We start from the raw sequence: 27,872 nt of genomic DNA, 5'->3' as shown, positions 1-27,872 counted from the left end.
CGGTCCGCCGAGACGATCAGCTTCGAGCAGCTGAACGTGTCGGCAAACTGTCTAATTCCCAGCCCGTTGTGGGGGTGAAACCTGTGGCCGGGTAGTGTGCAATGAGTAACCGATCTTCGCCCAAAGGAGAGACAAATTACTTCCATTCGCTTGAGAAACATGGCGCACGCGTCGCGCACCTCGGTGAGCTGCAGGAAGGATCCACCGACCATCAGACTCTGCACGTTCTGATGGTCTGTGCTCACCAGACTTGTTTACGTGCTGTGCTACGATCGAGTCAGTGCTACCTAATAAAGTACCAGGCCGCTAATTACCTGTTACAAATAAAGATATAACATCTGGTGACAAAGAACTCTTTAATAAACGAAGCAACGCTCACACCAGGTACATCTAGCATTTTAATAAAATCAACATAACGGCAAGGTAAGCAGGACTCGCGGGACTCGAGCTTTCCAACTACCTGTTCTTGTCCCTGCCTTACGCTTTACACTCAGCCCAACTACATGACACAGCAAGATACTAGACCAAAACCTACCCCGCATTTTCGGACAACTTCATTTCTTGCATTTTTGAATAAAACTTACCCGTAAAGGGCGTAATGTGCACACAGGTACCAGCTGAATTCGAAAATAATAATTTATACCTTGTGCTGTTCAGGGTCTGTTGGCCATAGTTCATTGTTTTTGGACAACGATAATTACTTTCGTATTTTCACCAGGTCTAGATAGATTTCTAGGTCAGGTTTTTTAGTACAGGAACACAATAAAAAGCACTTCACGTTACCCTTTCCTGTCATTTAGAACCTACAAGTGGAACAGGACGCTCTGAGGTGATAATTTCTGAACATACACGCAGTAACTAAACTAAAAATACACACAGTAATAGAGAGTGATAAAACAATAAGAAAGAAAAGTTAAACAGTATTTGCATCAAATTAACTGTCATTGCCACGGTTTACACGGTTAGCTGTGGTAAAAATGTCTCCGATAGTCATGGAACACCTACCGATTAACGACCTACCAAACGAAGTGAGTGATTTTGGTTTGTGATTTGTTTAAGTAAAGTTGCTCAAAAACTATTTTTGTAGCTGCTGGAGATGATATTTGATCACCTTGACGTGGAGGACCTGAAGAACGCGACCCTGGTTTGCCGTCGATGGTTGGATTTGGTATTTATAGGACGGCGAATGGATCGTGTGATGCTAGTGCCGGATTTTCCGTGGGACAAAGATTTGCTGCTGAGTAACCGACAATATCGCCACCTTCTACTCAATGAAACTAGAGGCCGGTATGTGAAGAAATTATTGCAAACGTTCAATGTTTTCTCATTGCACATAAGCGACAACTATCTATCACATCCTGCGTTACTGCGGATTTTGCTGAACGTACCTAATCTTCAGCATTTATCGATTCTTTGTGAACCCAAACAAATGAACAAAAGTCATAAACCGCTCCCGGTTATAAGAACATTGGAAAGCTTGGAGATCACTTCCCGCATTCTGGAGCACTATAGACCACTTCCCTGGCATACGATCGCCCCTTATTTGCAAGGTCTGAAAATGAATTGTGAATATGAGGAGCAGTTGGAGCAGTGGAGATTTTTCAGTGGCCAGTTAAAGAAAGTTGATGCTACTTTCCGTGGAGCAAATTTATTGAACCGCTTTTGCGAAATGACATTTCCTCTTGTAGAGGAGTTGTCAATAAGATCGTTCAATGGTAGATATGAAGGTAGATATCAAGATCAAGCAGTTAGTCCACAACACTCTTTGCTTACGCGCCACAAGTTTTTTCGAAGAAACGCCTCATTACGGCGTCTTTGTCTCGACAGCATTTACCTATCTAAAATGTTAGTTCAAGACATCACCAATCACAACAAAAAGTTGACGTCTTTAGAAATCATAGGTATTGACCGTTTTGATATTCATGCTAACGGTGAACAAGGATCGTTGGAATCTCTGGCGCAACTGAACGAACTAAAGGTAAGCATGTAATGTATGATCCTCTCTTCGTACGATCCGATCCGATCCGAACGTAATAAAATTCAATTTGGTTTTTCTTGCAGCATCTAAGACTGGAAAATTGGAACACATACATTTTTCGCGGATGTGAAGCGCTTACTTCGCTCCAATCTTTGCGTATTAAAGGAACATCGTTTGGTCATGAAGGACCGCTCGGTTTCCTCGAGGATTTTTTCAAGATTGCGCCACACTTAAGGTGTTTGGAATTAGGGTCTGTCGTGATGCCAGCAAGTGCCGTTCACTTCATTTGCAACAAGTTCACAAAACTTACTCGTTTGCAGCTGACATATTCAGAAGAGGTAAGAAGACTAACCGATTGCAATGCCAGTGTCATGTAATCTCTGTTTGATTTTCTTTCTCAGGTAACGAGCGATGGTCTCTCCAGAATCGACCGGTTACAGCATCTTTCGTATTTAAAAATAGACTTGATTAATACAAGATTATTTTTGAGCACCATTCCTCAAAACAAAGTTCACTATCTTACCCTTTACCTTCGTTATGAAGTAAGTGAATCGGTCGCATGATGCGATCATTGTGAATTAGCCAACAAATTATGATCTTCTTAACAAATTATTTTTCCCTGACTTTTATAGTTTGATGAAAATCAGATTCTGCTGCTTCCGGAAAATTTCCCTCAACTCGAACGATTGAACTTGTTGCTCCATAATGCGTGTCTTCGTGTATCTACTGTCGATAGGTTACGCAAATTACTTCCGACATGCGCAATCATAACATATGGTGATCTTATCACCGATGCAGGGACGAAAAAAAACGTTGGTGGGTGGAGGCGCAATTGCGACATGATGCCGGCGTGGCAGAAAGTATGGGCATGGAGAAAGCAGTGCCTTTAAACGGAGGAAACAGCTAAGAAAAGCAACAACATATTCTCAGAAAACCCGCATCGGAAAAATGCTTACATAGTACACAGGTACAAAAGTGTTCTAATTGTTTAAAACTGTCTAGTACTCGGTTCTTATTACATGACCAACATTTTAACGAATCCCTCAAAACGAAATTAGGAAATAAAAACTAAATAATGATAGGAACTCGGGACGGGTACAGTAACTAGTTTAAGAAAACATTAGAATAAGAATTGCCTGGTGGTGCGATGCTGAAGGAACAGTAATATACGCTAGGCCGACGGGCGGGGTAATTTCACGGATGCAGCTCGCCGGAGGATTCACAGACCTTCGGCTCGGCTTTATCATTGTAGTGCAATTATATTGCAAAGGCGCAACAAAGAAACGGCAAAGTCGCTGAGTGGGGCGCGAAAGAGCAAAGTTCGCGTCGCGGCTTGATCAGTTTTTCATCGTCGTGTCGGAGTATCCTACGCCGGCGGACCACCAGCGGACAGTATCAATGTATCGCCGGCGATTTTGAATAAAATTTTCTTGGAATTAATGGGAATTTCTATCTCTCATAGATTAAAACGTAGATATTTTTAATGCATAATTTATCGGAATCGGAGAATAAATTATTTAAACTATTTTTTTTATAATTTATTATCCCAGACTGTTCAATAAGTTTTGCGGTTCGATAGGAAAAACACAATTTTATGGTTTGAAATACACTTTATTATTGGGTATGTTCTCCCTGATCATCAATACACTTGTTCCGAAGAGATGGATTTTTGTCATTGTCAAAATGCTCTTGTGACATGGTGAATTGTCCTGATGAAAAATGATTTTTTTCTGCTGCAAACCGGGTCTTTTTACACGAATTTTCTACTTCAGCTAAACGGTTACAATAATATTCGTAATTTTTGCACGTAATCCACGTGATCCAAAATTCCTTTCGCATCCCAAAAAATAGATGCAGATGCAACAACACCTTGTTGACCGATTTTTGGACACACGCTAGTTTCGGAGCTGAAGAACCAGGTTCACACCACTCTTGCTGTTACATTTTGTTAAGTTGAACCAAACTTAAATCATTCAACTGATGATTCAATTAAAACGTTTTGGTTTAAGAACAACGCGGATTGACCAACCAAGGACAGCGGATAAAATTGATGAACTGATCTGTTGTGACGGGCGAGTTGTCCCGTTCGTTAAAAAAACTAAACAAACCACGGACCGAAGCGGACAGCGAATGTAACCTTTTGGTTGATCACACAAACGGCGTCCACTGATAATACTTTTATGATCTCCATTCTTAGCTCCTCTGTTTCTCCCGACACAATAACACAATGGAGTTACACGAGGGCCATCGATCCAAGCGCTTCCATGCCCAGTATAAACAACTTGCGCTGGGAAAATTCAATATATCTGTCGCTGCGGGCCAAACAACTGACCAAGGGGGATGGAAAATCTATTTGATTTTCTCGCTCTCTCTCTCTCTCTCTCTCTCTCTCTCTCTCACTCTCTCGCACCTTCTCTCTGTGTTGCCGCCGGCCAGAAGCCAGCACAGAAGCCACGAACAATGACACCGCACCGAGGCCACTTCGTCGGTGACCGGAGAACAAAACGGGAAACCGTCCCACACAAAGGAACGGACACTTCCTTCGTCCTTTTTCGTCGTCCCGGCAGCGAACGAGGCAACATCGGACTGAAATCCGATGCCTTCCGCCGCGCGGTTATCTTCGTTATCAAAATTGTAGCTTCCCAGCCCATTCGGGGCGCACGTGCTGGAAGCATAAAAAACCCCGGTGCCAGCGGCCACCGGCGCACCGACCGCAATAAATTTCGCTCCAGTTGCAAACCAATTTTCACGTGACCATCACGTGGTGGGGTGGCTCCATTCTCCCGCCTTGTATGCAACGCCCTTCACACGGTGGCGGTGGTTTTACTTCGGACATGCTGATTCTCCGCGCCGATTTGTGGTGCTTCCATTGACCCGGGGGCCAAAGTGTCGGCACAATTTAGTGGGCCGTCCCGTTGCGCCCGGTACTTGATTGAAGCGGTTGGGTGTCGGTGAAAGTTTTGAGGTTTAAAAAATGGACAAAATGGAATGATTTTTGGGAGGAGGTCACAGGAGAATATAGGCAGAGTATTCGGCTTTGCCAATTGCCTTTGGGGGCGACACTTTCGGTCCAACCCAAGACGGACAAAAAACCCTGCAACAATCGCCCCGATCGGTCGCGTGTGTGTTTCGAGCGCACCGGCGATAATTTGGGATTTTATATTGGTCCCCGTTGGTCCGACCGATTCCGATTGTTGCCGGCCGGTGTTGTGGGCCGGTGAGTGATATTGTTTTCCCGCCACCACCCGGGTGGTACCTGTTGTGGTCCGCCAGCCTTCAGGATAGAATTTCAATTTTCAAATGGCCACCAGTCGAATTCCCAAACCACGACAGCCCGGACAGCGACAGAGCGACCTAACCCTTTTCCGATCACACCGAGCGCCGATAGCGAGTGCGTGCCACGTGAGAGTAGCCAGATGCGCGGGGCCTTGGCATAAGTTATTGTTATGGCATTTATAATCTGTCCTTCAGCGTGGATTATAATTCTTTATTGCTACGCTTCGGACGGGTGTGTGTGTGTGTGAACCGTTCGGCGAGGGAAAGGATTTTCCAGATTTCCTCCCTCGGCTCGCCACACACACACACACACACAAGCGCACACGGGCGCGCTAGGAGGTCGGCAGGGCGCGGCGATGATTATGCTGCGATAATGATGGGATTGTGTTTATTGTTTACAGTGTTTACGATTATTCATAAATATATCTCCATTTCGGGCCCGGCACGCGGCGCGGTAGGGTGCGCGTCCCTCCGGCGAGCGGACCATGGCGCAATCAGACGGAAACCCCCGGTCTCGCGCTCGGTCCTCAGGAAATTAGGGCGCCCGGTTCAATTGAGGAAGCGTGCAACGAATTAGCTTCTCTCTGTGTGGCGCTTGGTGCGTGAAAGTGAAGCGAAGCTGATTCGGAATTAACTGTGAGAGGGTGACCGTCGGATGAGACGTTCCATGTGTTTCCGGCCCAGGGCGGGAGATAATAACTGACCTCAGACACGATTCAAACGCTGTAGCCGTAATCGAGAGGGACCTCTATTTATTCAATGTACTCCATTTTTTAAATTATTGACTGAAATTACCTCATAACATCCCATTTGTTTTAAAGTGTTTGGTATCACAGTTTATTCACTTTTGGTTATTCACTTTGGGTTGGTTATGGGCTTTTTATTTATGCTGCTTACATCCTTTTATCTCTTTCGGCGCTTGATCCTTACACTCTGTCTGTCCTGTAGTGCCTTCATTTTCTGTTAAAACTAATACTAAAATGATTAATTAACTCTTGCAGAACTTTATTGTTACTAGCTGATGCTGTTTGTGCTGTAATTTGGCCACATTCCGATGGCTGGCCATAAACATTGCCCAATTTGCGGTAACAAAAAGTACGGCCACGTGTTGCGCGACACGCAAACGCGAAGGGAAAACTCTCGCGTTTGCTGGTGTTCGGAGGGACGACGGCTCGGCCTGTGTTGGTGAGACCACTTTTCCAGTAACCGCGTGCGCGCGCGGGCGCTTCTGTGTGTGTGGGGGGGCGACCAAACATTTCCCGCCAACCCAACCACCCATTCGCCCATTGTGTTCTGTCGGGTCGGGTGGCCCCTCGGTGAAAGCGGGCGCCGGGAAAACCACACCCGCTAATTTTTCTTATTGGCTGTGGGGACAAAAGCGGCGCATGGAAAAACGGGAATGTCACTCTCGCTCTCGCTCTCCACGCGTCCCACTGTCCCGTTCTGGCCGCGGGGACTGGGGACAACAATGATGGCCGCTAGAGTGTGGTGGGTCCCCCCCAGAGCCGAAGCCCCGTGCGCGACGGACCAACAATGGACGCGCTTTCTTCTCCGCCGCGGCCGCCGTCGATTGTCGGTTTTATCAATTTTTATTTCTCCACTTTTTTGATGAGGCATTTATGGGGGTAAAAGAACGAAAAGAGAGAAAACAGCCAGCCGTAAAGCCACGCCGCGGAAGGTTAAACACTTATCGATTGTTTGTACAGAGCAACGGCCACGCTGGGAAAGCAAAACAACGGCCGGCGGATGAATAAGGTTGGCCTAAGAAAAGGCCGAAGAAAGCCAAAACCAGAACAAGAACATCAATCGAGAGTAGAGTTTACTTTTTGATAAACAGAGTGCCCGAGTGCTGCCTCGCGGCAACAATATTGTAGCGCACCACCACCAACCACCAGCGAATGGATATAGACCAGATAATAATGTAGGACGGCGACGCTAACCGAACGAAAGGCGAGGCGCAGAAAGCACGGCGGAGGCAGCATAAACCATTATCATCGACTCCCGCACACACAGGACAAGGAAAGGACACCGGGCAAGTGAAAGGCCTGAGCGCATAAATAAAGGCCAAACAAACAAACGGCCAGTGATGGCACTGGTATCCGTTTCGATTGCTCCTTTCAGTTGCCTACGAACGAGAAAGAATTGATTTGAGACTCTGCTCTCCTTGCCGTGTGGGGCTCGCCATTTCTCGAGCTTTGGAGCCCACGAGTCGACCACCACGTGTCCTGCGCAAGACTTTCTTGCGGGAAAATCGGCATCTTTTCTCGCTGAAATCGCTCACCGGAAAGAATGGACCACCGATTTTCTTTTTGCTTTGTGGCCACTACCGAACTATCGACACAAAAAAAGAGCTGGAAACAGTTTTCCCACTCCTTGAGTTTATGCTTTCGCTCCTGTTTCACACTCCCGGCTCGAGAGCGGTACCATGCAGTGTCTGTTTAGCGTATCTTCGCGCGCAACATATTTATGTTGAATGCCGAAGCGTACAGAGCACGATCTCGGGAACCATCCACGGTGCGGTGGTACATGTGGCCCAGGGCCCGGAAAGCGTAGCCCGAGCAACACAGCATCGCCACGAGTTCTGCGAAGAAGAAGAACAGACCGACCGGGAAACATAACTTTTATCATCATAGCTCCGGCACTCCGGCGGGCATTCTCTGTTCGTCTAATGTGTTTTCCGTATGCTCCGAATTGCCTGCTGCAAACAATTACAGTTTCGTTGGAGGAAAATTCTTACACAAGTGTCCACTGGCAGAAGCGGAACAGGGAATCCTCCGCTTTTTCCGATTTACAATGTCTATTTTTGGTCTACGAAATTGTTATGCATCAGAGCTAAATGTATTACGGCGGCATTCGGTTATTGAATTTAGTTATCATTCAACTAAATTCCATAAAACCTCAACTGTCCACATATTTGAAAGGTCCCTATTTTCGCTACAATTAGTGAAGATCTTCTCCAGCCGAGAATCAGAAAGGCTCCGGGTGTACAAAATGCGCTCCATAAAAATGATTGTCCCACTGTCCACGGACCGTTCTTTGCGGTCGAAAAGGAAAACGTTCTTTTTGTGCGTTGTTTTTGGCATCCTTCCTGCGCTGCTGGTGGAAAATAGAATCCTTTTCCGAGTGACAATACAAACACTTACACAGGCCAAGTCAGCGAAGGACGCCCGACGTTCCTTCGCACGCACGCGTTATCCTTGGTATCGTGTTATCCCGTTCTGGCCGTGCACTCTCCTTCTTTCGCACGTCCCATTTTCCCTTTTTATTTGTATGGAGGGCCGTCAGTGTGTGTGCGTGCTCTCTGTGTGCTCTCTCTCTCTCTCTCACTCGCAGCCGGGCTCGGCTTTTTCCCACTTATTTTCCCGTTCTCTGCGCTGATGTCGGAAAGTCATCCTCGGCTTTCCGTGGAGTGGAGTGGAAAAAGTGCGCGATCCTGCGGCACGGAACCGCTCGGTACACGCGCTTCTCATTCAAACGCCGACAACAACCAACACACACAGCCAGAGCACGGTCGCACACAAACACAATGCCGCTTTGTGCGGTGCTCGCCTTTTTTATCAAAATATCAACAGTGGGCCAGATTATGATAGGGGCCATTATGCGTTTGGCATCCAGCGTGAAAACATCGGAATCTCGCGCGGTCGGTCGTTGAAAAGTCCGTGTTCCGGCGTGTTAGTAGCAGCCAGTGACTCAGTAGACATCCCGTGCCATGGTTACAATCCGCTGCAATCCGTTCGCAATAACCCTTCAAGTGATGGCGCGTAAATGGAGAAATTTTAAGCTCGCGTCGTCAATTGGCTGGTGAAATTGTAGTGTGTGCGGCGCGGAACCGAAGGACCACCACTTACCGAAACAGGGTTGATAAGGTGCTCGAGGTGCCGGGGGGTTGAGATAAGACAGCAATCTATCGCCCCTACGATAAAAGCATCTTTTGTCTTCGGAGGCCGCGTGTTCCTCACGCGCTGTCGTGGCGTGCGTGACGAAGAAGAATAATGTTCCATCAGTGAGTGTTTGAAAGTGCTCGATTCGTGCAGTAAGACAAAACAATCGAAAGGCGCAATTTAAAAACCGGGTGATCAGCGAATCTTGCCGTCCAAGATGGACATGACCACGACGAAACACCACAGTCCCACCACCACACAGCAGGCCGCGGTCGGGGAGCACATCAAGCGGCCGATGAACGCGTTCATGGTGTGGTCCCGGGGCCAGCGGCGTAAGATGGCCCAGGACAACCCGAAGATGCACAACTCGGAAATCTCCAAGAACCTGGGCGCCCAGTGGAAGCTGCTGACCGAGGGCGAGAAGCGGCCCTTCATCGACGAAGCCAAACGGTTAAGGTAAGGCTCGCGCGGTCATTCGGCCGTCGGGGCATCATCATCGTGATTAGGCGAAATTAACCACCCGGCATGTCACGCTACTGCGTGTTACGAGCGTGACTCACCGTCTTTTTGGCGGTGCGAGCGATAAGCGATCCACAAACGGATTTCGCACCCCGCGGAACTCACGCCTGTTACTATCGATCACGATCATAAAAGCGCGTGTTGGGGTCACAAAACATTCAAATCATATCGTACGCCCCAAACACGGGCCGCGTCGTGGGCAGCTCCCTTTTAAGCCCCCTAATGAGCCATGTTCGGGTTCGACCATGATTCGGCGTTCGAAATCGATCGATTGCCAAGATTGGATTGAAGATAAACCATATTTGGGGGATGAAGATAACTATCGCGGGTTTCTCGGCTCAGCGGAAGGCCTTAGTGCCGCAAGAGCAACCGACCATGCTGGATGTTGGCAGGAATCTGTTGTGGTACACGAAATAAATCTGAAGAATAAACAATCGATGGACGCGATAACAAGCAATTTATTGCGTAACGCGCGGATTAGTGGACCGCAATAAAAAAACGGGTCGAAGGCGCCTCCATAAGTCCTGACAAACTGATTAAATATGGCCTCAAAAAATCACGAATCGCGATCGGAAAACAATCGATCAACCGACGAAACGGTCCAATTTTCCATCTGCCAGCTGTGGTTAATCCGGACCGAAAATAGAGGGTCCACTTAGTTGAATCGATTGTGCCGATGTTTTGTGCTGTTTGTTGTCTACTTTATCAAATGGCCCTAACTGGGCCAACGTTCTAGTTTGCCGATGTCGATATTTTTAGACCCCAGAAACAGATCGCAGAGAGAGCTGCCGGGGATGGAACAGCTGTTTTCGCTAAACCGTGGGTCGTTTGAAGAAAGCGTTCGTGCAAAAAGATTTTTAACATCTCCTAAACGCGAACTCGCCGCCAACCCGAGACCCCAGATCGTTCCGGGCGAAGGTTTGGTCAACAGAAACCAGATGTGTTGTGTCTTGAATGTCGCTGCGTTTATGCTTTGTTGTGCTGTGAGGCTGCAAAGTACGGCCCGAACACGCATCAAACGGCGCACACATTGGGCCGGAGCGAATATGTTATGTTGCGCGGGTTTTTCTTTTCGCTTTTTTGGTTCGTTCGGTTGAAAGTGAAACGCTTGATGGTTCTTTTGAGACCGGACGGCAGCGGAAATCGCACATGTGTAAGTCATTTCGTCAGTAAGTCACACCAACACACCAGCCCGGGCCAGCATGCGAGCAAACCCCGGTCCAAAAACGGCCCTAAATGAGTGGAAACACAAAAAGCGATCCAACATAAAAAAAAAACACGCACATTAAACGACAGACGAACCACGAAAGCGGAAATACCTACTCCACGGGATGGGATTTTTGTTCTTGGTCCGCGGTGTGTTGTTGTTGTTTTTTTTCGGGTCAATATTTACGAGTTCCTCTCTCTCTCTCTCGATTGTTTGCGCAACTTAGGCAGGCAATCCTCGAGGACTTCAATTTGCATCCGACGACAACGTCGGCCGACGACGGCCGAGGGGCTTTCGGAGGCTTGCTGCAGGTTGATGGCCCGTCCATTGCTATCGGGAAAAGTCGTCACAGTATGTCGCGGGACACACAAACACTTTGGCATCTGTCGTTCAATCTGGCTGGCGGTCCTTGACGGGGGCTCCGATTTTTGACAAATTTTGATGTCCAATTACTTTAATTTTGTTAGTTTTCAATCGGAAGGGGCTCTAATGCCAGATTCAAGAGGTTGTTTCGAAGAAGGACCTTCAGCTGCCAACGGGAGCTGTGAGAAAATTAGTTTGACTTTCAATTTAGTCTCAAGAATGATGGTTCCCAAAACATCTTATTCACTCCGTCCAATCCGACCGTAATTGTTTCTTAGCCGTTAAATTGACGAAAACCATCTAAAAAATACTGTGAATAATCCCTTTGAATAACTTACAATATAAAATGTCATCGGAATTATGGATATCCTTATACGATCGTTATATTCACTGCCTAATATATACCTGACTGATGCGCAGTCCCAGTAATAACTGTCGCCAACCGGTAGGTACTGTACGGCCCCCCGGGGTGTCCGACCCGACCGGATGTCCAGAGAAATGAATCCTTTCCGGAAGCCCAGGAAATGGGACCTTAATTAACAGTAGACCCAAAACGACTTAATTACATCCGCCCGCTTCCGGGTTGACTGATGACCGCCGGACCGCCGGACACGGGGGCCGAAGGTTCCGACCGAGTCGAGGAGCGTGCACTAATCGTTTCGTTTGTTTCGCAGAGCAAACCGAGTTTTGAGGCGATAAATTTTACGCCACGCCTCGCCGGAAGACAAACAGGCGCGAATTAAAAGCGCAACGTGCAATGCTCGGACCACAATCAATGGCTCTTTCGGCAGGGACAGGTTAGCGCAACGCATTGTTGCAATCAACCAGTGCAGTTGCATCCGTGCAGTGCGTGTTCCGGCGACGAGCGAATGTCCTGTCGGTGCTAACGAATGGCGTGTGTGTGAGAAAAAAGGGACGATGGTTCGGATTAGACGTCCGGGTCCGTACCATCCTTTGTTTTGGCCCGGCTTAAATGGGGCTGTTGTGTTTAAATTTTAAGCCTATTGTTTCACCGGGGGGGGCGCGCCAACAATGGGGCCGCCAACGAGGCCGCACATTGAACGTGATTCACTCATTCGTGATCCATCCGAGACATCGTTCCGGACCGAAAGCCGAAAGGACTTCGAGCGATTGCTGCCACCGGAAGCGGCATTGTTTTAACTCGCATATGCCGACCGACCTTCCCGCTGATAGCCTTTCGGGGCTTCGGTTACACTTTACGATTTCGGGACCCGTTCGATGCGGTGAAAGTGAAAACTGTGCCAGATAAAAGACACTCTCACGGCCTGCTGCAAGCAAACAAATGCGAGGGCAAGGGGGCGACGGGGCCAAAGCAAACATCTGCCCGTACCCAAGGTACACAAGAAGGACGCACGGATTCGAATGAAATTTATTACTTTTCCCTTACAAGTTGTTGAGGAAGTCCTTAATCTCTGCACTGCGGCACAAGTGCAGAGATGCTGAATGCATTGCACACCGAAACATTAATGGCCGCAGACGCATACCGATGGCGACCACATGCTCGAGAGCGGACGGACCGTTATCGGGGCCCGTTAAGGACACTCTCTGCTCCGCTCCGGTTACACGAAAACTAATTTCGGGCTCATGTTTTGCACCCATCACACGCGATGGCCCCGTCTGATTGTTTGGGAGTATTTCGTCACTTTAGCGGCGGGCTCCGTCTGTCTGGAGGATACGCCCTATAGTTCGGTGGCAAGTTTCCCTTTTTTAACGACTTTCGGGCGCACGGAAAACATGACATTTCGTTTCATTTCGTGCATAAAAAACAGAGCCAGCAGCAGCAGCGGATGCGGCGATGAATGAAGTGCTTTGGTGGTTTATTTATTTTAAGGCCATGAGCGTTTCGATCCGGGGGAAGCTGCGGAGAAAGCAGAACGGAGAGAAATGCTTTCCCAGCCCCGGCAACATATTAGCCAGCCAGCAGCAGGGACAAAGCTCGGGTGGAAAAAGTAAACAGATAATTATGCTGTGTTAACATAAACCAGTAACGTTCCTCGAACTTATTCCTTCGAACTGCCGTTTTTGGGTCTAACCAGAGTTTGGACAGATTCACGTAAACAAACATGAGTTTAAAATGGGTAAATTTGTCCTGGCAATGTTTGGCACGGAACTGTTTTCGAGTGCCGTTCAGGATCTCATAATAGCGAGCAGAACGCATATTCAATTGATAGTTATGGCCACCGATATCCCCACAGAAAGTTACATATAACAACCAAAAACCACAAAAAGGGGATCGATTCAATTCTTCAATTCGCTGTCGAGCTATTGGTTTGACATTTTCCCACCCGCAAAAAAGCTGTCCCCGTCCCCAGGCCGCCGCCACACAATCGTGTGATAACACGCGGCGCATAAAACCCACCGGAACATCGAACCGGAAGGTCGACAAACGGCCCCTTTAAAAGCGGAGCGGAACGAAGCGCCCTCCAAAACCCGGAAGGTTATTGAAGGAAGAAGAAAGTATTGCCAACCTCCCCCCGAGGGAGGGAGCATAAAATGTGATGCCAACCTCACACTGTCACACACACACAATCCGCTTATCGGACACACGGCTGGCTGGTGGTGGTGGTGGTGGCCGACGCGACAGATAGCAAGCGCAAAAAAAACAGTAACAACCACAACACGGGCGTGACAGTTCCTTCCGGGAAGCTTCCGGAAGTGGCCGGAGGCTGCGGACTGGGGGCTTGTTTTCGTTCCATTCCACAAGTCAAATACAGAGAGTCAAAAGGGCAAATACTTGAAACAAAATGCGATACCCGACGGATGGTCGATATTTAGTGTGGGGCGAGGCAAAGGACATTAGGGGGTCCTTTTATTGTTCTGTGACTGGAGTGTGACAAGACAGTTAATCGATTCGACTGAAGCGCCCGAGAAAATAAGTGTGAAGAGGATCGATTCGTGTTTCGGAGGTGCTGACCATTTGTTGGGTGGGCTTTGTTTTGCACGCTTGAACCACGCTCGAATCAGCCGGTTTCGGTTTATCGTCTGGTTCAAGGAATCGTGAACCGTCATCGATTACTGATGATTTTCACTATTGGGACCGTTTCGGCGAAAAAAAAGACTAATCATTATTACACCTGGATCGCTGAGTCTTCGTGTTTAGCCAATAGATAACATTCAACAATGAATCACGCGGGCTGACTGGCGAGTTTCGTAACCGATTCGGCTTAATTGTGACTCTTGCCCCGTTGTACCAGTGACTTATTGTCCGAGGGCTTCATGATCATTATTTGATTAGATTGATTACATTCAACATTTTATCGTAATATTTTTAAATATTGAAATACTGTCTGTGCCTCTGGCAAGGTATTGTAATCCAATCCAATCGATCGTCCGTTCTGTTCGTTCGCCAAACACTGTCTTCAATCCTCGCTCCGGAAGTGGAGCCCTACTCCAGCATTCAAGTGTTTGCACAACAAATGACACCACACCATCAAACCAGGAATGAGGAACAAACCCCAGCACCATGCCGGGAAGGGAAACGACGCCAAAAAGGACAGCAGGACTCGCGCCCCGCGCCAGGGAACAATGGCCCCGGGAAGCGGTCGAACAAAAGTGGCATAATGAGCGAACAAATGGTACGCTCGATGAAATAATGAAAAACAGGATCAAATTAATTTTCCCATTGTCGACGAGCCTGCGCGCGGGTGCGGTCAATCCGGTCGGCCGCCCGCGTCATAATCCTTGCTCACTTTGTAGCCACCGCCGCCACGAGGAGCCACGCTGGGGCTCCACGTTGGGGCGTACTTTCTTTTTTGTTTTCTTTCTCTCCGGCCACTCACACTTTTCACGCCGTGCCGTGCGTGTGCGTGAGCCGCGCCGCGTATTATTTTATTTGATTTCATTTCCTTCCTCGCTCACACTCTGGGCAGGGCGCAATTAATGGCGCAATTGTCACGGCGCTTTGTTCACCGCACATGACTGGTGCTGGTTCGGCTTCGAGGAAAACCCGGTGGCGGCGAGCATCAATGTGGGGCGATGTGGCCGAAAAGGAGTGAATTTATTTGATTATTTTATCGGATTACGCCGTGCGTAGTCTGGTCTGGTGGTTCCATTCATTCGGAGTCAAAAATTGACTTACCAGCTGGGCGCGAGTGACAAATCGTGGAGATGGCTCTGGCTGGTCGGCACGTGGGTGAGGTTATGGCACTCTCTAATGCCGAAGCATCGCGTATGAATCATGTTGTGCGTTTAAGGTGTTTACTCTGTTTCGATCTGGTCTTGCGTTAGGGGGTGGCGTGATGATGCGTTTCCGGTAACAGTTACGGAGCTCTGCAATTAATGTTACTTCAAAAGCGTGGCATTATATTTTACAACAATAAGTTCGGAGCCTCGATATTATGATTTGAAGTACTATACATTTATTCAGCCTTGTACTAATTTCTTTCAGTCATTCGACGATTTTCCAAAACGATTTCCTGTATTTTTTCTACGGATCAAGTGTAATAAATTTCAACGATCCCAGAAAAACGTGGTTCTAATAGTTTTTCTGTAAAATATGGTGAATTGTACAACTATTGTACTATTGAACATCATTTGTCTTGTTTCGTATTGAATGTGCTGCTCGCGAAATTATTGAATATTTATTGAAATTGGAATGGGTTATTACTCACATTTATGACATCATCATCGGAGACATCGGTGAGTCGCATCAACGGTCCTTAAAACGTCACATTCTACGGAACTGCAAACCTCTTTTATCGATATGCTAATAGTGGAAGCGTAAATAATGAGACTGGCTTTCCTCTTCCTCGTCCTGCCGCCGTTTATCACTCTCCGAAAGTCCCGTTTTATCGGAGCAACAATTTGTGATAGCGAAAGCAAACATAGATTTATCGATTAAAAATCACTCGACCCGCCCGGGGCGCCTCGGCGGGTGACAAAAAGCCCGCGATGTCGTTGCTTCAACACGATCACGCTGATCGGTTTGAAAATGTTTAACGGCCAAAAAAACTATTTCAATGTCACATTTCTTACTAACTGAATCGTTATCAATCCCACGGCACCGACACCGGCTTATTTATTCGTTTCCTTTACCCATTTCTTCAAGGGCACTACACATGAAGGAACACCCGGACTACAAGTACCGGCCACGGAGGAAACCGAAACCGTTGGTCAAATCGCCGACACCGACCGCGGCCGGGAATGGTCTCTCGAATGGCGCCGGTTCCGGGTCGGGCAAGGACGGCTGTCTTGGATCGGGCCAATCCCGCCAGTCGCAGTCACCGGTCGGCAAGAGCTCGTTCAGCCCAACCCAGCTGACCACCCCGGTGGGGTTACCGCCCGGTATCTTCCCCTCGTACCACTTCGCGTACGATCTGCACCAGAAAGCGTTCTGGAACCTGTACGGACCGCATCTGCTGTCCACCGTCGTCCCGTCCGCGTACGGGGTCGGCCCACCGCACGCCGCCCTCCCGCTGCCCTACATCAAGCCGCCCAAGTCGTCGCCCCCGTCACCGATCGCCCCGCCGTCGCCTATACAGTCCGGCAACGTCATCTGACCTACGCCACTGCGCTTCAGCGCCGAGCATAACGTTTAGAGTAGAGCAGTAGAGCAGGCTCCGAATGCTGCAGCTCCGAATTTCATCACCATTTATCATAGTTTTAGGCTTATAATTATGATTTTAGTCCGGCGATGACGTGAATGTCCGCGACTTAAGTTCTGGCACCCCGCTTAAGGGGTGGTAAATAAGGCGCAGGGCCCCGATGGGTCCAATCATTGTACATACCATAAACCTCTGCACCCCGTGCTTCATCCCGTGCCATGCCGTTCTCTTCGGACTCACGCAGCTCAATTTGGTGTCTATGTGTGACTCCTAATAGTAAAAAGCAAACCTCAACTTCTCACTCTCTCTATCTCTCTCTTTCACACTCTCTCTCTCGATGGTAGAGTTTATTTTAAACAAGACCCCTCCATCTCCCAGCAGCTAGCCTATTAGAGTGTGATCAGAAGAGGAATAGAAATGGACACAGTAGGCCATCAGTAAGGTACAGTGCGGTACGCAAAAAGTGCATCAAACAGATTGTGTCGGCTGGAAAGATGACTGCCGTCGGGCTGGGGAAAGTCGGCCAATCGGTCCAGGAACCGGAAGATAAGCTCCCCACGCTGTGTTTGTCCCTGTGGCGGGAGAAAAAGAGACGGAGCGACGGAGAAAATATTGGATCGGAATGAATGATACAAAACTAAAATGCGCGCGCTGCCGCCGGGCACGTAGCTGTGCAGCGTTTTTAAAGCCGCACACGATAAGCGATTGTGTACATTGTGATAAGGGCCGGGATGTAAAGGAGCGTGTAAGTGAACCAAAAACACAAGACAACACACAACGGGGAACGGCATGCAACGTACCTGGTATTTAACCGGGGCAACGACGCCGGTGAGGTGAAAGCAAATAGACAGTGCGTGACCGCATTATCGCACACCGGTGGAAGGTTTCTCTCCGTTCCGTTCACTGTGTTTTTCGGGAAATTATGGTTTGCAACCGGCAACAGATTAATCAAAATTGTTACACCCTTTTGAAAACGATAGTTTGAGGTTCCCGCTCCTCCGAGGCTGCTGTCACTCTCTCTCTCTCTAGCTTGGTATGTTGCATTTTACAGTAAGTGATCCAGTGAGTAATCGATTAGGGTTTACGTGTTAAGTCGGTTAGCAGTTTAAGTTGCTCCAGTTCTTAGTTGTGGCCCAGTGAGAGAAAGACGACTTGGAGGGAATGAATAAATCAATGTTTTCCTATAAGTTCTTTCTGTTTGGTTTCATTTTGTTTTCGCATTTTTATTTAATCCATGATCAGGGTGCCGAAAGAAGCACTAGCAAATAAATCATATCAAAATATACTACACAAAAAACACACACACGCACCTTGGTGTAAGATAACAACAGAAAAATGTTCAAGTTTGCCTCATTTTACGAACAAATCCGAAGCTTCCCTGCGCTGCAAAATATTATGTTCTAAGGACACCGCCGTTCCTATCGTTGGTTCACCTGTAGGGCAACAGGACCCTTTCTCTGCGCCCAGCCATTGTCAGCCGGATGGCCATCATTTGCTTTGTTAGCCGCGGCGAACGTGACCGGGATGCCGAAAGAGCGGCCTCCAAGCCCGGCGAAGCGTGTGACTTCCGTGGCCATTATTGACTCTGACTGTGAGTTCGTCCCCAAAAAGGAGCCTTTTATTTGGCCCCGTTTTTTTTCTTGCCTCCCCGAAAGCCGTGTGCGTGTCCCCCGGAGCAGCCGTGTAACACGTGCGAATTTAAATAAAAATCAATCGCGTCACCCGACGGATTCGGTTCGGAGCGGAAGATGGATCTCGAATCTTGTATTAACACTCATTGTTGTCCGCCCGTAGCCAGCAGCCAGGCTGCGTGAATTGACTGCCAATGTTCCCTGTTTTCGGGGCCCCCGGGGGGTGGATGAAAGAAAGGATTGGACCTCCACCATTATTCCGGCCACTTCCGGTGGGCCGGAAGCGCACGGCACGGCGCGTAACGATTCAAGAGGCGCTCTGGGCATTCGCGTCACGTTCCACGCCGCGATTCACAATCAACAATTGTGATCTCCGACGCGACCGATCTGAAGAATCCAAAAAAGGATGCGTTTGTTTTTGTAACTTATCTTTACGTTTACGGCTGTCCCTTCTGGAACGGCTTATGCAACGAAAGCAGGGTATCATTTGCCTTCGTATCGGCCACTATCAGGCAGCCGGGACTGTCGGGGAAACAATCGGAGGGTGACGCCATCAACCCGCAAGCGGTGTTAAATAAAATAAACCACTCGAAACCGAATTTGTGGAAATTAATTTCCCGAATTATGCTGTGAGCGGTAGCATACTTTTCCCTTCGCCACCGGCTATGCGCCGCCAGGGATTGTCACGGAACAGCGTGCACAGTGATCGCGGTGGTTGAGTTCACGAGGACAAAATCTGCGAAAAAGGAGGTTAATTTTGATGAATATTTTGTTTAAGTGGAACGAACAATTGTTGTCCTAATAAATGTCAACCGTTCCGTAAAATAGTTAAAAACGGTCGACCATAAAATATTCATCTCGTACACTGTGCACCGAACATTTATCTTAAGCCAGCCCGCCCGATGGTGAAATGAAGCCCAAATAAGAAATTATGAGTCTACCACCCTGAAACCCGGTTTATCTCGTGTGCCTCCGCCCTGTGGCCTCCGCCTCCAGTAATGATCCTGCGCCACCCCTCGGAGACCCCTTCTTTCTGTGGCCGGTTCACGGTTAGGGTGCGAGCAGTCGACATCAACACCGCAACCGTTTACCGATGGAAATCAACCGAGCAAATGGTTGTTGTTCGTTCACCAACACCCCCTGAGATCCTTCCCCAGTAAGGCGGTAGTTGTGGGCGAAGGATTCGCACAAAGCGTCCGAAAGTCGCGAGACATCGTCACCCTCATCGGCGGTGCATCATCGTTTTTCGGGCGTTTGTGGAACAATCAAACGGTAATCACTTCGGACCGGGCGCGCGCGGGCGTTCGGGTTCCGCTTCGGATTTTATAGGGGTTGAAGTTGATGAAGTTGTTAAGCAACAGGGGGGGAGAGAGAGAGAGGGGGCGAAGAGAAAAATACGGTCCCACACAATCACGCAAAAGTGAAACAAATGAAGTGCAACGAAAGTGAAGTGTTGCTACTCGTGGCGTTGGGAAACGCTTGTTAGCCCTACGGCTTCCTGGTTCTGAGACGAGCGGAGGATACCAAATCAAGTGTGAATGATGAATAAATCAAGAATGAATCTAAGCGAATGATCGGTTGTAGTTTTATTAGACACACTTTAGAATCGTGATTCACAAAGAAGTTTGTTCTAAATCCTTTTTGTAGTTATTTAACTGATTACACTTTATTTACTCTATTCAACTACGAACACAAAACATCGCTTTTATTACGTTATCGAGTTACGGTCCATTTTGTTTCACCAAATCGGAAACGCAGACAGCGGCCTTCGCTCGGCTCTTGGTACTTTTTTGGTCCTGCTGGTGATCTGGTGTCTTAAATGGTTGAATTGACTTCATCAAAGCATCTAAACAAATGGAAGAAAAAAACACTCCAGAGAAACCTCCCAGGAACCGGGAACGGTGAATGGCAAGTTAGATGAAGCGAAACGATTCATCCGGGTTTTTTTGGAAACCGAATTTTCCACACTTTTCACACTTTTCGGCCGAGCTCTAGCGATCGGCTGAGGCGGGGGCCCATTCAGCTGCGGAGTACAAACGGACAAACAAGCATTAAATCATAATAAGCTTCTTTTGTACCTAATTAAGTTTCCCAAACCGGCCGCGCCGCGTCGGGCTGGGTTTGGTGGGCGTTTGAGATTTGGTGAAAATTTCCCATCTTCCGTTTCGTGTTCCATTTTTTTGTGGTTGGTTGGAAAACTCAACGAAAAGGAAAGAACTAACGGGTCGCCGCTTACGGGTGTGGGGGCCACCGAACGCCGAAGACAAACGGCGGAACTGCAAAACGGAAGCGATGGCCATAAAAACGGTATCAGTGATAATGAAGCAATTTTCCCGAGTTTGCCTTTTCTTCGCTCGGGACGGAAAACCGGATCTTCGACCTTCGACGCCGAAGTGCGCTATTGAAAAGGGCGCGATGAAAAGAAAAAGGACAACCATGAAGCGGTTTCTGTTGCCTTCCATAAAAGAGCGGCAGCATCAGGACCGGCGTCAGAAGCGCAAACATCTTGTCGACGACGGAGATCAAATTTTAAGGGGAGCCCACTGAGGGACACCGTTTTGTTCGTTCGAAAGTTACAGCACATTCGGCCAAATGAATCGGCACGGATTGGCGGAGAATGGTCGCTGAATGGCGCTTCGTTTGGTGATGTTCGGCCTAATCTGGCCGACAAACCGCACTCGCGGAACACTCGCGATAAGGGCCGCAAGTCAATCGAGTTAAGTTAATTTGAAAATCGAGAAAGAAAATTAATAAAGTTCGTAGGGTCGTCGCGACGCGATGAGTAATTGTGATTTAAATAAGGCGCGTAAAATTGGAGGCCTTCACGAATTAGGACGTTCGCGGGGCGAATCTAAAGGCACAATCTAATAATCGAATGATGTTTTTGGCGGAAACTTTTGCATAAAATTTAACTTGAACATCCTACACGTTGCAGAAAAAGTCCGTAAAGGCGGTCCTTCGAAACGGGACGTCCAGGGTAAAAAAGGATTCCTACTGACCATCGCTTCAAAAGGCTACAAACCTTTCCCCAGCGAAAAAAATGGCGCATCATAAATTTATGTCCCCGACTGGTTTGGCAACAACTGCCCGTTCTCGATAGCACAGTCACAGGGCTCGGGCCCCAGGAACAAAACCGCCGCACAAAGGTCCAAAAAAGGGCCCGGAAGTTGTGCTGGCCAGAGGGTGCGCGTAGTGTTTTGTGACTCTGGGGCCCCCTAGATAAGGATCGTCTTATTTCCGGTCAACCTTTTTTTTCGGGGGTTGTGGTTTTTTGTTCCATCCACTTCGAGTGACCCGATCCGATGCAGGAAATGGGTTCTGATGCTAGGGCCAGGGTGAAATTCGATCTTCGATCCCTCCCGGGTGGGAGTGTTGATTGAACAAAAGCGGTTTGTTGACCCCCACGGTCACTTACTGGACTGGACCTAAAAGTGGACTTCCGGAAAAGGAAGCTTAGAGGGTGTTTCGCTTATCGATGGCGCACGATCAGCATCATCTTAGGATGTTTCAACGTCCGAAGGATCAAAGAGAATAAAGGACTAGAATCGGGACGGATTTGGGCGAGGCGTTACGAACTTTTAAACTAAAGGGTAAAGGAAAGATTGTATTAATATCATGACATGTTGTGTTTGAACTCATTCTTGAGTTGCAAATAAACCGTCCTTCCAATGAATGAGTCGCATTAATTTAATTGCCAACTCATCACATCGCTGAAGCCCAAAATGAAGGTCAAATCAATCAGAACACACAAAACGGGGTATCCATCCATCTTGCAGCCTTCCAACGATATCGTCGCACAAAGCATTATTGCACCATATTACCGTGTTAGCCCCGTTCTGAAGTCTTATCGAGTGTCGGGTCCGCGAGTATCCGGGACCGGGCCCAACAATACCGGGTCCGATGGAACGACCGAAAAGAAAACAGACAGCATAATAAATAAAGGTAAGTTGGGCGTGCATGGGAAGTAGCGGCGTGGCCATAAAAAAGCGGCTGTTGGCCCGATAAGCTTGGCAAATACGACAAAATCATCGATCCTTCCCCCGAGAGGGCCTTCCTTCGACAACAAAACCCAGCGTCTGTGGTTTATGCTGCCACATATTTGTTCTCGCCGGTTGATAACGTTTGCTGCTCGCTCGTGGCTCGTGGACTGAAAGAACCCCATTGATCCATTGATAGGGCTGCCGGTGCGCGGCCTCCTCGCGGGGTTCGATTCTACTTGACTCGATTGGTCGTCTTTTGCGACGCGCCATTCTGCTACTAATAATAATAAAACGGAATGCCCGGATTGCGTCAGTTGCGTCAGCAAAACCGCGATCGATCGATCGGTCCGAAGCTCCGGAACGCTTGTTCCTTCGCTCCGTTCTGTGTAATTGCTCGACAATCGGCCGGGTGCGTCATTCTTTCTGGCGTGTTGTTTGTTTAATGGCTGCCAACTTCCGGCACCCGGAGAAGCACCTCGTTGAGTAGCGAAACTTTTCCCTCGAGGAGTTTCGCTATGCCAGCCGGTTCTGGGGAGGGGCCCACAGAACTACGAGGCGTCACGCGATAAGATATTAGCACTCCTTTCCCTCCGACCCGGTGGCGGGAAATTATTTGCAATAATTTTGCTACATGGCGCCACTCGGCGCCTTCGCCGGTGTGCCCGGAAGCTGCCGCGTGCGGGTTCCACAGCAACCGGAACGGGGTTTTCGCAAACTTTCCCGAACGCCGGCCTCTCGACATGATTTATCTGTGCATCCGGCGGAATCGCGAGCGCGGCATTTTCAACGAGCCGCGGCCGCGTTGTGGTGTTTGTTTCTCGCTAGAAAACTTTCCGGAACGATTGCTGCACAAACTTCTTTACCCGTAATTTGAGCCGTGCCTTCGAGAGCCCGGTGGAGCGTGTGAGTGACTGTGGAACGTCGGTTGGTCGCAAAACAAGTGGCGTGCAAAATCGCGGGGATCGCGCGCCACTCGCGAAGTCGCTAATGAACGCCAACGGAAGCCGAACGGGAACAGAGTGCCTACAAAGTGGCGTTCGTCCTTCGCCGGATTCGGTTGCCTCTACGTGATAATGAGAGTTTAAACATCTCACGACACGAGGGCGTCCACAAAGGGTTTGTTTGGGAAGGACGGAGCATCGGCAGATACGATTACGGTGTTTAATAAATACTTCAGCCATGCATCCTCCCGGTTTTCGCTTCGACGGAGATTTGTCGACTGCAATCTTGCGGTGCGATAAGAGTCTAGCCCTTGTGCGAAAGGATAGCATTCTGACAAACTGGATGCTTTCTAGTGTGTGGATTAAGAAAAGGGCTACGAATTTTCATTGAAAAATCTGTTATTTAAAAAACGCCGGAAAGTATGCAACACGCGATACACGGGAATGAGCCCAGATCGTTAAGAGGAAACAAGAATTTAAATAGTTTTAAATTTCTATGTTGGTTTTTCTTATTATTCTGAATGGTTTAGTGAAAAGAATGACTTAAAGAATGACGGTCTCAGAGTTTTGAACAAAAACACCTCAAAACCAGTTACTAATCGCGACATACCGCTTGGCGCAATAGGGAGACAGGTTGTTGCATGCATTGAAGGTTGATAACTTAAATGTGATTCTAAGTACCTTTCCGCGGAGTGTGTGCCATGCCGATGAAGTCTTTTTCCGATCTGCAAATGGCAGCTCAAACGGAGACGGATGATTCGTCGGTCCGACGGGATGATAGGTTCGTGGTTTAGTGGCAAAGGAAAATTTATTAACAGTCCTCATTTAGACTGCAGAACGCCATCTTAGGATTTAATATTATAATACTTATTGTGTAATAGTAAACAATAAAATTCGACAAAAAAGTAAGATAGATAGATATTGCGAATCCGTTCCCACATTTTTCGGGAGCCAATGCTTCATATACTTCATAAACTTATCAATTCATAATCCCCAAAGGCTCGAGCTCGTGAACATTGGCTCTGCCAGAGGTCCCGTCGGTGGCAGGCTGATAAGGACATTCTGGCCACCAAACCAGAGTATGGAAAGAAAAACTCCAAACGAAGGAAAAATCGAGCCAAAGAATGGCCGTAGGTAGGAAGCTGATGAGCGCCACAGAAGAAAAAAAAAACTGGAAAGGTTCTCGTGCAAGGACACTGCTTGCACACAACATTAACCGATTTGGCCTGGCCTGGCCTGGCCTGGCTGGCTGGCTGGCGGGGGCTCCTTCCGCCTTCCGGTGGAGGGCGCCAATGAAAGGCTCCATTATGCTGGCCGGAGTTTCCTTTCTTCCTGTCTTTGTGTTTGCCACATAATGGCGCACCGAGGGCGCACAAAACGTTAACGATGTTATCGCGGAAATATATCTTACTTTGCACCGGGCCACCACTCACGGCCCGGCCACGGCCGTGCGGTTTTAATGTCGGACCGTTTTTCGCGCTTTATGTGACCCATAAAAAGTGCTGCAAGCGGCCGCCTTTTTTCGCTCTCTTCTCTTCTGCTCTCCCCCTTTTATGTGGCCAACGATCGAACGCGGCACGGGCGAGATTTTTCTCATTTTCGCACTACGTGTTTCATTTCCGGTTTCGGGGAGTGGCTGTCATTTAACGACACGACAGCCGGTCTATTATTTCTGCACATCGCCAGGATTGCGCGGGTCATTAATCTGCACCGCCTGTGGGAAGGTTGGTAATCTTCCTATTTTCGTAACGAAACTGTACATTTTTCTACAAATTTTCTTCAACTAGAAAGTGGTTCAATCCGCAGTGGTTCATCGCAATTTCGTGGATTGGGTTGCGTGCTTTCGAGTGATATTAAAATGCTGAAAAGTCATCGAGCAGCTTTCTGCCTTATCACTCATCGTTACCGTCCAATCAAATTTATCCGAACGCCGATAATGATTCGGAAACCCGGAACGGATATCCTGCGAGCTTAATCGGGTAAAAAATTGTCCAATCAAATGCTAACCTAACACGGACCGTGATTGAAAATTATGCTTTCGCCCGGTCGCGATTAAGTTTGCCAGCCTTGGCGGCCGCTGATTGGAATTTGCTCCAAATTGATAGGATTTTCCGTGGTGCGGGGCCACAATTATTGAAGTGTACAAAAACAGAATACGAAGCGAAAGCGCCCGTGCATAAACCATCGATCGTTACACTTCGATCGAACGGCACCGTTCAGTCGGAAAAAAGCCTTATTTTTCACTTCTGAAAAGGCACCGCACCGCGAGAAGGTAAGGCGATTTCGCATAACGTATGTAAACCCCGAAGCCGAAGCGCGCGTGGCGATGAAAGAAAGGATTTAAAACCCGGTGCCACTCGTTCGGTGCTCGCTATTTGTCACTTGGTGTTACAGTTTTAACTTTACATTGTGTCACACACCCAAATCCCTGTCCTCCCTGGCCGGTGTGGTGTGTTTTTACGCCTTCATGGCGACACTGAATAGGGGACAGGCTGGGAAATGTGGCAAACGGAGCTCGAGCCAGAGGAGCCGGAGCACTCGAGTGGCGCTGGAGCGAAAAGAAAATTTGCACACATTTCTGAGGGCAACAAAGCGTGGCCACGGCTACTGGGAACGACGTTCGAAGCCAGCCGGGAGTTGGTTGGGAAAACGGAAAAGAATCGACTTATTTTTGGGCGCAGGTCTTACGTATTCTTTGCGCGCTTCGAAAGGATTCTCTGGAACTTCTGGGTGGGTATAGGAATCGATTTCTACTTTAAGAGTAACGACCAAACGAACGTTTTTCCTTCTCTAAAAAATCTATATTTATAAGTATTTATAAGTTTAAGTTCAGGTCTTGGTAGTGCATCGTGAATGTAATTGGGCTTCCTCCAATCAACACGCCACGCCCGTTTCTGGTGGCAGTGAAAATGGGTTAAAAACAATTGCGCCACAAAGCGGCCGTTGTCGGCTCAGTTCCATTGCGACCCGGGGACCGACGAAACTAAATTAAGCGACGCCATGTTGGTGTCGTAAAAGGCTCAAAGCAAATTTAGTTACCCATCCAGCCAACCAACGAGGACGAAGGCGGCCCGTGTTGGGGCCGTGGGCAATTTGAAGCCCACCGTTCTAAGCACCGTCGTTGCCAGCCTCTCGGCTCGGCCATTTTCCATTTGTGTCGATTCTACGCTCAATTACCTCCATCACACCTTTTTAAACAGTAGAATGACTATTATAGTAATTTTCAATATGGGAAATATGATTATCATTGTTACCGGAGCGTGATCCCGGTCGCCCGGGCCGAAGCTCTCTATGTTTTCCGACCGGCCTAGGACCGGTGCTGGGTCGTGCAACAATATCACGGTGCTGGTGAAAGCAGCATCCTGCCTTGGGGAGAGAGAGTGAGCGTATTTATGGAACGGCCCGAGGAGGTCGTTCCGTCGGTTGGCTTATTTGCATCGCAACAGTGGCCACGGCCGGGTGGTTCGCATTCAGGTGTCGGTTGGGGCACACCGATGGGCGGTGGTAGAGCAAAATTAATTTTCAATTTTGTATAATAACGTTCCGCTGCGTTCCCGGAGTTTGGTCTGGAAACGGGCGTCCATCGATGATAGTTGAAAGACCTTCCCAATATGATCATGTTTCGTATTGATTGTACGAAATGCTTTGAATATAAAACAAATATTTCTTCAATAAACGTTGCTCGTTCCGAATCGGTCCGTTAAAACGTATCTTGTGGCCGCGAGGCGATCATGCAACAAACAATATGGAAAGCGACGACGATGGCGGCGACGATATCAAAATTAAATAAGCTCAACGAACCGAACGCGTTTCGAAATGAGTTTCTCTCTCCCGAGCGCGCCGCCCCCAAATCGGAGCCCCGGCATCATAATGGCCCCGTTCCTATCCGATCGTCGCTCGCTCCCCATTCGATAAAGCAATTAATGTGGCCGCCACCAAAAGAGATAGCCGGAAAAAGGGCCACCAAGCGCGGCGCAGAACACGTGTAATCTCATTCCAGCGAAATACTGGTGGACCGCTTAAAAATGTCCCAATCCCACGCCACCGGAAAAAGGGGCAGCCGGGCGAGAGAAATTGAAATTGTTCCGGACAAATTGTGGCGCCACCGTCTCCTCCGGGGCCCCATGTTCACAATCGTCACAACAAAAATGGAATGCCGTCAACCCGCGAACGGAACTCGAACGCCTAACGCGTAACGAAATCAACTCGAATATGGAAAAATAAACACTCAACAGTTCGCTTCGGGGATTAGAAATGGCAAAGCGGGACAGCTCCCCGCACGACACGGGGCTGTCGTTTATTTTCAACATGAACGCTTTTGTCTCCTCCGCAGGGTATTTTCCGTCAGCGAGCCGAGTCGCGTTATTTTTCCAATTTTCCACCATTTTGCTGCAAAAAAAACAGCACACGGAACACTGCAAATGGAAAAATCAAAAGGCCTTAGGACACGAGACCAGACTGGACAGGATCCACCATCAATCCGCCCCGAAGCCGCGCTCTGGTGGTGGGCAATTTGTTTGCCATTTGGGACC

The 27,872-nt window shown here is 48.4% G+C and overlaps 1 protein-coding gene across 1 annotated transcript; it reads left to right on the top strand.

Moving 5' to 3' along the window:
- The first annotated feature begins 9,406 nt into the window (after positions 1-9,406).
- Positions 9,407-16,743, top strand: LOC128268260 (transcription factor Sox-19a-like). The gene is made up of 2 exons (XM_053005310.1): positions 9,407-9,591; positions 16,293-16,743. Exons 1-2 carry the CDS (start codon positions 9,431-9,433, stop codon positions 16,741-16,743), a joined length of 612 nt encoding a protein of 203 aa, XP_052861270.1. The 5' UTR covers positions 9,407-9,430.
- The last annotated feature ends 11,129 nt before the right edge of the window (positions 16,744-27,872 follow it).

Source organism: Anopheles cruzii, chromosome 2 (assembly GCF_943734635.1).
Source record: "Anopheles cruzii chromosome 2, idAnoCruzAS_RS32_06, whole genome shotgun sequence".
Taxonomy (NCBI): domain Eukaryota; kingdom Metazoa; phylum Arthropoda; class Insecta; order Diptera; family Culicidae; genus Anopheles; species Anopheles cruzii.
The sequence above is the reverse complement of the archived record's forward strand: the minus strand, read 5'-3'. Positions and strand labels throughout refer to the sequence as shown.

What these genes read in the sequence shown, in the direction of transcription:
- LOC128268260 (XM_053005310.1), top strand. Translation starts at nt 9,431, where the DNA reads ATGAACGCGTTCATGGTGTGGTCCCGGGGCCAGCGGCGTAAGATGGCC. An exon ending in GACGAAGCCAAACGGTTAAG is followed by an intron (nt 9,592 to 16,292) that starts GTAAGGCTCGCG and finishes CATTTCTTCAAG; the next exon opens with GGCACTACACATGAAGGAAC.